We start from the raw sequence: 12,033 nt of genomic DNA, 5'->3' as shown, positions 1-12,033 counted from the left end.
AACTTTCCGCAGACCCCTTCTTTAGAACCATCTCAAAAGCTTGGTGGATGGATTCTAAGAATGAAGTCCTAGGATTCTCACTTCCTTTTTCTCTTCTCCTGGCCCCCAAGTGCTTCTCTTCTTGCCAAGTATCTTAGTTTGAGAAGGAGGACCTGCCCCCACAAAAAAATGGACCTGCCCTTCAAATTTCAATTGCTGGGCCTGAGTCCCATCCACAGTTTGCAAAGCAAGACAGAGAAAGATTCTCATTTTTGGATTCCCACTTTTACTTTCAAAACATTACTCTTATAATTAAGACATATTAATTAATTAATTAATTTTTACTGCTTCAAATAGGCAGGAAAGAAAGATGACAACAGGGGTAATGTACTTACATCGCTCATGTTAACTGCATTTGCCTTTGCCAAAATAATCTGGGGGATATCGGGCATGATGTGGACTTTGGTCTTGTCAGCCTCCCATGCTTGTTTGTAGAGGTGCTAGAGAGTAAAACAAACAAACAAATAAACCAACAAAACCCAGTGGAAGTCAATTTCTTACAAGGAGGCTTGCTTAGTACATACATATCATTGTACATAAATATCAATATTTTATGTATTTTTATTAGCAAGATCTTATTTTTATAAAATTTAAATAAAAAGGTGCTCATTTCAACAAGATAATGCAGAGGATGTAGGATAGAAAAGATGGATGTCCTATCCTCTTATTGGACAGCCTGGAAATCGAATCTGCATTCTAAAATTTTCTAGGAATATTAAAGCCCACATATAGTCCTTTTAAAATATAAATGAGGTCACATATACATAATGATCTACATCTTGCCTTTTTTACTTAATAATATAGGTTAGAGATCTTTTAAGCCTCTTAAAATAACTTGCTTTATGTAAAGAGCTTACTATCCCATGAGGAGGTGTAACCCAATTGACTTAACCGATTCCCTACTGACAGCGTTTGACGTGTTGTTTGCAGTCTTCTACAAGTCATGGCACCATGGTCTTAGTGGCGGACTTAGAACATGTTGCCCCAGCTACTGGCAGACAGCATCCAGTTGTCACTTGCTGCACAGTTTGCTGCCTCTCTCAAGAGCACACCCTTCCCTGGTGGCCACATCCAGTGACTCATCAAAGTATAAATGGCCAGGCCAACACAGGACACATCTGGCAGGCTATGTACACTCAAAGGCCTCATAGTCAGACTCCTCTTTCTGCCTGGTTCTCCCTCCCACAGGTACTGAATCCTCAAAATGCCTTGTACTCTAAATTCCATCTCAGCATCTCTATTTAGAGACCCTAACCTCCAAAAAAATATTAGTGTGTGTGTGTGTGTGTGTGTGTGTGTGTGTGTGTGTGTGTATCTTTGCATATATATAGGGATTTCTGTAGGGTATTGGGTATGTGAATATTTTTCACAAATATTAGCAAATATGTTGATTAGAAGTTTACATTAACATGAACTCTCTTGCAAATACTCTATATAACAACTTTTTAATCTTTGCAATCTGATTGGTAAAAAAAATGCTATTTCTGTTTTAGCCAAGTTTAATAAGAAAACAAAAACAAAACTTCTAGACCAGGGATCAGTAAACTTTTCCTGTAAAGGGGCAGGCAGGAAATACCTCAGGCTTCGTGGGTCAGAGGATCTCTGTCATTAACTACTCAACTCTGCTGTTGTAGTTCAAAAGCAGCCAGAGAAAACATATAACATTTTAATTAATTTAAATTGCCACATGTAGTGGTTGTAGGATTAGCACAGTCCTAGTGGAAAGAGCAATAGTTAGTCATCAGAGTCTGCTTCTAATCCAGACTCACTAGTTAACCTGCTGTGTATGGGAAGTGCCTCGCCTCGATAGGCCATGGTTTTCTCAACACTACAATGAAAGGATTCAACTTGATGATCACCAAGATACTTCTCAGTATTAGCATTTTCTATTTCTATGATTCTCATCTTGGTATCATTATTCTGAAATGGTAATCACTAACAATGAAGAAACAATGAAAGTTTTAATATTTTAAAAATAAATGTACTCTTGTAATAGTTTAAATTCTAAATGTTAAAAAGGGCACTGCAAGTCATGCCTTGTCTTTTAGGCAAGTTCCTTTCAAAGAGGTTGGTCTTCTTTACGAATCTGTTTTCTCAGAAGACTCCAGGGGATTTACTCAAAGGCAGCAAAATACAGCTCTCTCTTTAGGACCATCATTTCTGCAACTGCTTAATGTTACAGTCCAAATAATTTCCTCCCTTTTTCTAATTTTTAAAAAAATATATATTTTATTGATTTTTTACAGAGAGGAAGAGAAAGGGATAGAGAGTTAGAAACATCGATGAGAAAGAAACATCGATGAGCTGCCTCTTGCACACCCCCTACTGGGGATGTGCCTGCAACCAAGGTACATGCCCTTGACTGGAATCGAACCTGGGACCCTTCAGTCCACAGGCCAACGCTCTATCCACTGAGCCAAACCGGTTAGGGCTCTAATTTTTTTAAAATATATTTTTATTGCTTTCAGAAAGGAAGAGAGAGGGAGAGAGAGATAGAAACATCAATGATGAGAGAGAATCATTGATTGGCTGCCTCCTGCATGCCCCCTGCTAGGAATCAAGCCTGAAACCGGGGCCGGGAATCAAACTGTGACTTCCTGGTCCTAGGTCAATGCTCAACCACTGAGCCACACCGGTTGGGCTTTCCCTTTTTCTAATCAACAGCATTGTAAATTGTGATCCACATAATACAGCCAACGCTCTGCAATTATATTATTAGTTGTAACTTAAAAACAGATGTCCAAGGTTGATGTACTTATTCGTCCTGATATCGACTAACAGCTAAGAAATACACTAATGCTTTTCTAAAGGCTAGAATTATTAGTAATCCAAGGAACTACTGGTGGAGAAAGATTGCTCTCATGATTGCCCAGAGAAGGTCCTGGCTCAGAATGCTGCTATTGCCACGTGATCTAGGAGTCTGCTCTGATCCCATCAAAGCAGCTAAGCTGCAGGGTGGGGTGCAAAACCCAGCTGTTATCAATCAGTCTTCTGATTCAAACTCTTCGAACTTCTACCCAAACTCACCTTAGAGGGGATGCTTTTCAAGATTTGCATTATGGTGTAGAGAGGTTCATTGAACATTTGGGGGGGGGGCATTTATTAAAACATTTTTTTTTAAATTACAGGCCCTCTTTCAAGGTAGAGTAAACATTAATTATGATGCCCTAAAACTGTCAGGAAAATCTGAAGATTAAATATAAGATATGCCTGGCTTCTTTCTGATACAGATGAAACACTACATTATTGAAAGATTTACCTCATTCATAATTTTGGCATTATTCTGAGCCAAAACCATGTTCATTGAGTCCATCAATGTGGAATACTTCAAAGTGTCTGGGTGTTGGCGGTACTTCTTTTCACTGATGATCTCCATGGCTTTCTTGTTTTTCTCAGCCTCCAGGGAGCCCAGAGGGAGCCATCCAACGCCTTTCACGAAGTCATCAAAGTCGGCTTTGTATTGATTCTGCAAAAGAGGAAAAGTTCCAGAAGGAGAAGAAACCAAAACTTCCAGGAACCACGTGTGGGTATTTGATATTCCATAAGTATATTGAACTTCGACTATTTTTATCCCTGAACTTCATCTTTTATACATTTTCTTGCATGAGAAATTTTAAAAAAGCAGTAATATTTTTGTGACTTGTTTTTCTAAATGCCTTCCTGAAGAAAAAGTGCTGAAAATACCAAGTAGATTAATTTACCACGTTACTATTATCTCAAGATTGGTGACTATGCTGGCCCAACTTTCTTACAAAAATTCTTAAGTTCCCTTGGTTAATAGATGACTTACGGAGCCTATTTCTCTCTTTTGCTGTAAGTCTTTGATCAGTTACCACTGTTACAATTCCCTCAGGTATACTGGAAACCTCACTGGTACTTGGCACAAATTTCGTTTTTCTCCCCTCAACTCTGACATTTTCTTCTACACCTGTGTACTTGGCTGCTTTCATTTGGGCACTTATGTACCTCCTCATATATGTAATATATTTACATGTAATATATACTGTGTATATATATTTGTTACATCTATTGGGTATATTACATATACATATATAATATTATACATATGAGATAATAGCTCAGTTTTTACATTTCCAAAGAGAAATACAGGCTTGGGCCTGCCTTTGGTTCATAATTTAAATTCACTTTCTCCAGCCACCAGATGTCCTCTATGGCTGAATTCTTGGCTCTCTCCTGTCGATGCCTTCCTCACACTCATTCTAATAAGCTGCCTCAGCCATCACCTCCTCAGAAGCTGGACATGGTGAAAAGAATGCTGCTTGGGAGCGAGAGGCAGGCGCTATCACACCATCTGAGGTTCTGCTTTCCCTCGTGCTCCTCTATCAGGAGCCTTTCATGCTTCTGACTCTCTCTGTCAGACATACTTCTTTCAACACATTCTTTCTGAAACCAAATTTCGTTTGCCATTGCCAAATCCAGCACCCAACAAGGCTCACAGCCATAATGGTAGAAAATAAGACTTTCGTTTCTAGAATTGATCCCTTTTTGTTAAAAATAAATAAATAAATTTAACCTAAGGTTAAAAAAAAAAGAAACACCTTATTGGGAAATTACGCCTGAATTTCTTTCAGGGTTTTCAAAATGTCACTACTTAGGGTCATTACTGATTTGCCTATTATCCAAAGTAAACGCTCTGCAAATGGCGTGGCTGCCACGTACATCACTTTGAATCTGCATCATGTTTTTGGCCAATTCGAAGCTCATGGCATCAGGAAGCAAGTTGTAGGTGTGGATCACATTCCTGTAGTTGGTGTTGGTGGCCACTTCCTGAGACTTCTTGGCTGCCACCACACTGAACATGTCCACCGGCGTGTGGAAGGATGTCTTGGATTTCTCATAGCCCTTCCTGTATTCCCGGTCTGACTGCATCTTGGCCACCTGCATGAAGTGCACCAACTTGGGGTCGTCCTCCAGGCTCCGGAAGCCAATGTGCTTCCCTTTGCCTTGTTCGTAGGCTTGCTTGTATTTGAACTGTAGAGAGAAAAAACAAACATGGTGATGAAGATAGTGGAGGAGAGAGAATATAATAAACTAGATGCCTTCAGCTTTGTCATAGGTTTAGAGTCTTAGAGCTACCCTAAAATTAAAAATAAAAGAGCTCATAGGGGCCAGGGAGAAAAATCTTTTTATTTCAAATTTCGTGCCAGACGTAGGTCCATGGAAAGAAAATGATCTCAGAATTAATGAAAGCAACGTGGAAATAAGCTGTCTAGGGCGCTTAGAAAGCAGCTCTTCCCACTCGGCGGTCTGACCAGCAGAAAAGGCTGCACACACAGTGCTGCATCTTTAAATTCAGGAAAAGCCTGGTCAGGGGTCTCCGAGGTAAAATCTGCAGCTGCATCCCTATATTTGTTTAGAATTGCCTATAAATGATTAGAACACTTTAAAAGCAACTTATTTTAACAAGACCCAGTCACTTTTTAGATTAAATAATGGACAAATGATTAGAGGGTCCTTGGACTGAATGAAGGGATGTGGCTTGTGTGTTACACGGGTCGATGGTCCCACCAATCCTGGGTAGAGCTGACTGCAGCTCCTGAAAACACACCAACTCCGCTCAGCCTCAGGACTGCCCGCGGAAGCACTTACATCACTGGCAATGTCTCTAGAGGCCCTTGCTGCCTTTATTGAGATGGCATCCGGCCTCAAGTCATATCCTTTCTTCTTTTCTTCTTCCCAACCAGCTTTGTATAATTTCTAAATGATCAAATAGAAAAAAAAAAAGAAGAAGAAAGAAAAGAAAAACGTCAGCATCTTTTCATTTGGGTTAGAACGGGGATCCTGATTTCTGGCATGTAAAAGACAGACATTCCATAAGCATTAGTTCACTTCACCTCCCCTACTTTTGTTGTTCATCTACTTACATCACTCATGGTGATTTGGTTCATTTTGGAGAGTAGAATGTCTGGCGTATCGGGCATGACGTGAATGGTGGTCTTGTCTTTGTTCCATTTCTCAATGTAGCGCCTCTACAACGAGAAGGGCAGGCACGTGACTGAACAGCAGGACCAGTGTGTGCGAGTACTAGCAAGGGGAAGAGACTCACAGCTCCATGGGGAAGAGCTTAACTCTGATGTTGGAAAATGGGTAAAATAGCAGGAGGGGCTGATGAGACTAGGCACACGCTAAGGACAAAAATGATCACACAAGGGAGTCCTTTTCCACTGAAACAACAAATACCATCTTGCCTCAACCTCACATGATGTAGGTTTTGTAGTTTTGTCCCACCCTCAGCATGGTGTTGACAGCCCGAGGATCAGTATAACTGAGAATCTCTGGACATGACAAAAGTTACAGAATGCCCCTCCTACCACCGCCACCACCAGGACCATCAGAAGGATTAAAATGCAGACAGAGATCATAGTGGCAGTGCCAGGCTCAGGGGCAGGAGCACTAGGAGGGTTCTGGGGCTGAGGCCAGCCGGTGAGTTCTTACCTTATCCATATTCAGTTTGTTACTCTTGTTAAGTTCTTGCTCCATTGTGTCCATGGAGTACGTGAACTTCAGCTTCTCAGGGTGCTGGCGATACTTCTTCTCGCTAAGAATCTCTCCTGCTTTCTTTGCCTTCTCCACTTCTAGGGAATCTATTGGGACCCAGCCAATCCCTTTCATCCAGTTGGTGAAGTCAGATTTGTATAGATTCTTTACAACATAAAAGGAAAATTTGAATTCAGAAAGAGTCAGGGCATGGATTGCTTTGGTTAGATGATTCAATTATTATCAAAAAGAAAGAAAAGGAGTTGGGGGAGAATAGCTGGCTTTTATTCCCTATTATCTTCTGGAAAACAATTAATTATAAAAGCTATTACATTCATGGTGATTTCTAACAGGAAATCCTGATCCAATAATTCCTTTAAAAATTTAACTTTCTTGGGGTGAAAGTGAACAGAATTTTGCACTAGAAAACATATTATATAGTACTCATTTGAATCTATTTTTTAAGGATACATCATATATTGGGTCTACTTAGGACATCCAGAGTTCTAAAATATGTATGTAGTAACCCCCAAAGGAAGCTACATATAGTTCATATGAGTAAAAGCCTAAAACTCCAAATTCTGGAGAGGACCCCTAGTTATAGTGAGTCTAGCCAGGTTTAGGGTGGAGTGAGTAGAATTGCCTATTTCTTCTTCTTCCCTCCTGCCAACTAGAAATGAATAATTCTATGCCAACAATCTGTTGATTGTTACATACATCGCTTTGAATCTGCATCGCGTTCTTGGAATGCTCCACATTCATGGCATCGGGCAGCAGAGTGTAGTTGTGGTAGGGTTGTCTGTAGTTGGTGTTGGTAGCAACCTCCTGAGATTTCTTGGCCGCCGTCACACTGAACATATCCAAGGGCGTGTGGTACCTGGTCTTGCTGGCTTCATAGCCCTTTCTGTATTCACGGTCTGACTGCATTTTGGCTACATTCATGTAGTGAACCAGTTTAGGATCATCCTGAAGACTACGAAATCCAATTTGCTTGCCTTTGGCTTTCTCGTGGGCCTCTTTATATTTGAACTATATGAAAAAGAAGGGCAGACAGAAGTTTGACAGGGTATAAGGTAGGAAATACTAAAGTATTAAACTGAATTTACCTAACAAATTAAGCAAAAGCTGAATCCATTCTGAATCTAGTGTTTCAGCATTGTTAAACAACTAGCAAAGAATTTCTAATGGATGGTCTTGAAATGTGCTCTGAAGATAATCAAGAATGGAATAATTTGTAGTTTATATCCAGATTATTCATAAATAGATTCTTTGAGTATTCTCAAAGGTTCCTGAAAATTTTACTTATTAAGGATTTGGTAGAGAGAGGAAGGGAGAGGGGAAGAGAGAAACATTGATGAGAGAGACATCGATCTCCTGCTTCCTACATGCTCTATGGGAGATTGAGCCTGGAACCTAGGCATGTGCCCTGATTGGGAATTGAACTGGTGATCTCTTGGTGCATGGGTTGACACTCAAGCACTGAGCCACACTGGGTGGTGTATTTTTTTATTATATGTTTCAAGTGTTACTTTGCATTATCTTATAAAGTCTTTGCATAATTCTGAGTAAATTTTTGCAATGCCCTTATACGAATTAGTGTATTGGACTACAAATGATAGAGTTTTTAACTCTATCTATGTATTATATTAATTCATATAAAATTATAACTTAATTTGTTAAAATGAATTTATTATATAACTAAAATCCTCTCATTTTAATCTATAATTCTTCCTGGGTTTTCATATGTCATCAATTTTTGTGTGGAAATTATAGTATTTAAAAATTGTATTCTTGCCCTGGCCTGTTTTCTCAGTGATTAGAGCATTGGCCCTCATACCAAATGGTCGCAGGTTCAATTCCCAGTCAAGGGTACACCCCTCAGTTGCAGGTTGATCCCCAGCCCTGATCAGTCATGGTAGGTATGGGAGGCAACCAATTAATTCTCTCTCTCTCTCTCTCTCTCTCTCTCTCTCTCTCTCTCTCTCCTTCCCTCCCTCCCTTCCACTCTCTCTAAAAATCAATAGAAAAAATATCCTCAGATAAGGATTTAAAAAATAAAATAAAAATTGTATTCTTTTAAAACAGTTGGAGACATTTCCAATTTAGTGTCATTTTAGTATACGAAAGCTTTTTTTCTTGACAAAATAAAATCAGTTTTCAACTTCATAACAATGAGAGTTCCAAATATTTTACAGTTTTAAAAAAGAATTTTCTTATTTGCAATAACTGTATTGAGTTTTTAAATATTTTAAAGGGGAGCAGTATAAAAGAATCATTGTTAGTTAGAATACTAGAAAAGTATTTTAATATCATAACTTTTTTATTTTGTTTCTAATATAGATCATATAGCCTCCATGTGAAGATTTTGAAAATAAAGAGAAAGTTTTCTGCTTTCAAATTAGACTTACATCACTAGCAATATTTCTTGAACTTTTTGCAGCAACAATTGGAATAGCATCTGTTCTCAAATCATAGCCTTTAGCGAGGGTTTTCTTCCAGTCTGCTTTATAATAAGCCTTGAAAGAAAGAAACATTATTTTGTTATTTAACAAAATTGAAAGAATGAAACAAGATGCCAAAATCTTTCTTATAAAACATGTCATACTTTACACCTTTCTATTGAGAGAATTTGTAGAGTTAGGGCTGTTAGTTCATCCTTTATGTATCTATCAGAGCCTTTTTTTAAAACATCAGTAACTACACAGTATGATCTCAAACTGCTTTAAAAATGTATATGATGGCATAACAAAGCAACTGAAATGTAACGCTTTAAATGTGGAATAACAGATTTAAATTTTTTCATAATTTTTTTTATTTTCAACTTTTCTATAATAAGCACATAATAGTTTATTTTCTTGTACTTTTAATAATAAAGTATTTTAATTTACAGAAAGGCATTTAATGCTAAAATTAAAATTTCAGATATAGTAGCATCCAGTTTTAATAGACCTTCATGTTTAAATATTTCTTATAACAGCAGAGAAAAATTCTAAGAAAACCAAAAGCATAGAAATGAGCACCAAAAAATGTTTATTTGGAGATACCAAGAGAGCCTAAAAAATTAGGAAGAATGACTAAGGCATCTTTTAAGAAATCAACACTTTTCTTCAGGTTTGATTATGTTTTTAAATTAGAATTTACCAACTTAAAAAAACACACAAACAAAATTAAACAATTCATAAGAGTAAATTTAATTGGTATCTCACCAATTAGGTATCTAGACTACGTGAGAGAGATGTTCGTTACATACAAAAAAGAGTTTCTAAAGAAAATGACAGTAAACTTTTTCAGAAGTTTTAACAAATAACTGAAACAAAAGTTAAATAAAGCAAAATTAACCTTACTACAGACTATGCACTACTATATTTTTCTATCTTGTCTATCCCATTTCGTTCTATTTTTTTTTTAATGGAACACAACCTACTAGATTGGTTTTATAACTCACTAATGAATCATAGCCCCCAGTTTGGAAAAGTCTGCATTAAGTGAAATGTTATGGTAGCCTCTAGTTTTATATTCTGTGGTAGGAGTCTGATCTGAGGACTGTTGATTGGCTCCTGTACATGGAGGGCAAGAAGGGAGGTCACTGAAGAAAGAGGCAGGTCACTCCAGATTGTAGGTGCAGGTTAATAAGCCAGGGAGCTTACGTATGAGGTCTGTCTTCGGTGGCCTCATAGTAGATCTCCGCACCCACGGCCAGAATCTTAAAAGTTTATAGAGACTCTAACAGGGTTTAGGCACTCATACCGTCCAGGTGGTCTCAACAACACATTGCTCTCTCAGGCTGTGCCCTTGCCAATGGCTCCCATTGTGGAAACGGGCAGATGGTAGATTCCTGGGACAGGGGAGGGGGTGAACAGCCTGCAGTTGCCCGGGGCCGGCTAAGGGCCAACTGGCAGTCACATCTTCTCTGTGACCTCCTCTAACAGAAACTCAATGGGGCCCCACTCGGTTTATTCCCCTTAAAATTCTAAGTTCTACAGTTACCCAGAACTGGAAAGGAAAGGCCCCCATTAGCAATGTTAGACTATCACCAGGAAAAATACTCACATCGCTCATGTTGAGGGCGTTGACCTTGGCTTGAATAAACTGTGGCAATTCGGGGTCTATCGTGTACTTGTGCTTCAGTTTCTCCCCCTCCACCTTGTAGTTCAACTAAAAACAAAGGAGGCAGCATGCAAACGTCATTAGCTGACAAAATGTAGGTTTCCTTAAGCACATCCTCCCTTAAAAAGCAAGACTGTCATTTGTGTTTCTCCATACGTAGGCCTACCCCAGAGATATTGTGGGTTAAGTTCCAGACCACTGCCATCAAGTGCGTATCACAGTAAAGCGAGTCACATGAGTTCTCTGGTTTCCCAGTGCACAGAAAAGTTATATGTACCCTATACTATAGTTTAGTAAGTGTGCAATAGCACTATGTCTAAAAAACAGTGTTTAAACCTTAATTGAAAAAGACTTTATCGCTAAAAAAAAAAATGCTAATCATCATATGAGTCTTCAGTGAGTCGTAATCTTTTTGCTGGTGGAGGGTATTACCTTTCATTTGTAGAAAATGTAGTATCTTCGAAGCATAAAAACAAAATAAAACAAGGTGTGCCTATATAAGGCAAATACCTAAACTATCATACGGAGGGGTTATTTGTAGTGTAGTCATTGGCTCATTTCAACAATAATTACTGGACAGCGCTGTGGGCCAGGTGGGGTGGTAGGTTCTGTGTTTAAAGAGTTGAACAGGGCAGACCTGTATTTCTGAAGCTTAGAGACCAGTAGAAGAGACAGAGAATAAACACATGAATTATAAGATAGAGTTAGAATTTATGATGTGTTGTAAATAAAATAACTTTAGGAAAGAAAGAAGGGTGGTCAGCAAAGGCTCTCTAAGGAGGTAATAGTTATGCCCAAATTTGAAGATAAGGGAGGGGTCCAGGCAGAAGAAGAGCATTCAGGGCCTGAGTCTGGACAGGGTGTGGGCTGAGAGGCTCCGAAGGCAGCCCTGAGTTACGGGGCTGGAGTGGCCGCGGGCGGCCAGAGGTCAGCCAGGATGGGCAGCAGGGCCTCCCAGACTAGTTAATATGTTTAGATTTTATTTTCAGCTCAAGAAGTTACTAAGGGGTTTTAAGTATAAGAGGGCTGTGATTTGAGCTAAGATGGTCTCTCTGGTTGTAGTGTGTGCCTCGGGCATGGAGTCCAGATACCAGATGACTATAGTTGTCCACAGGAGAGATAGGGAGCCGGGACTAGGTTGGTGGCGGCTGAAAGACAGAGAGGCGTTCCATAGGATGGCTGAGAGAGATTTAGGAGACTGACTCAGTGGAGGGGTTGGGTGTGGGGTTCACACAGAGAGGCATCAGTGGTGAAGCCAGGTTTCTGGCGTGGGTAACGAGGAAGATATTGACAGCATTTATTGACGTGGAAGACAATTACCGAGAGCACAGTTTTCCTAGCTAACCGGAAAACAGTGAGAAGTAACACCTCGGTTAGTACAAAAGAAAT

At 39.3% G+C, this 12,033-nt stretch overlaps 1 protein-coding gene across 1 annotated transcript in view; it reads right to left on the bottom strand.

The window, feature by feature from the left end:
* The window catches only part of NEB (nebulin), a gene marked incomplete at its 5' end in the record, with an annotated part of 191,460 nt that overhangs the window by 127,146 nt on the left and 52,281 nt on the right, over positions 1-12,033 (bottom strand). Inside the window, 9 exons of the mRNA XM_079783149.1 lie at positions 375-479; positions 3,299-3,505; positions 4,720-5,031; positions 5,650-5,757; positions 5,925-6,029; positions 6,496-6,702; positions 7,255-7,566; positions 8,946-9,053; positions 10,588-10,692. Of these exons, the coding sequence (XP_079639275.1) occupies positions 375-479; positions 3,299-3,505; positions 4,720-5,031; positions 5,650-5,757; positions 5,925-6,029; positions 6,496-6,702; positions 7,255-7,566; positions 8,946-9,053; positions 10,588-10,692 (1,569 nt within the window). The remainder of the gene's footprint in view (positions 1-374; positions 480-3,298; positions 3,506-4,719; positions 5,032-5,649; positions 5,758-5,924; positions 6,030-6,495; positions 6,703-7,254; positions 7,567-8,945; positions 9,054-10,587; positions 10,693-12,033) is intronic.

The sequence above is a fragment of the Cnephaeus nilssonii genome (genome assembly GCF_951640355.1).
Source record: "Cnephaeus nilssonii genome assembly, chromosome: 10".
NCBI lineage: Eukaryota > Metazoa > Chordata > Mammalia > Chiroptera > Vespertilionidae > Cnephaeus > Cnephaeus nilssonii.
This window is presented reverse-complemented; position numbering and strand designations above follow the sequence as displayed.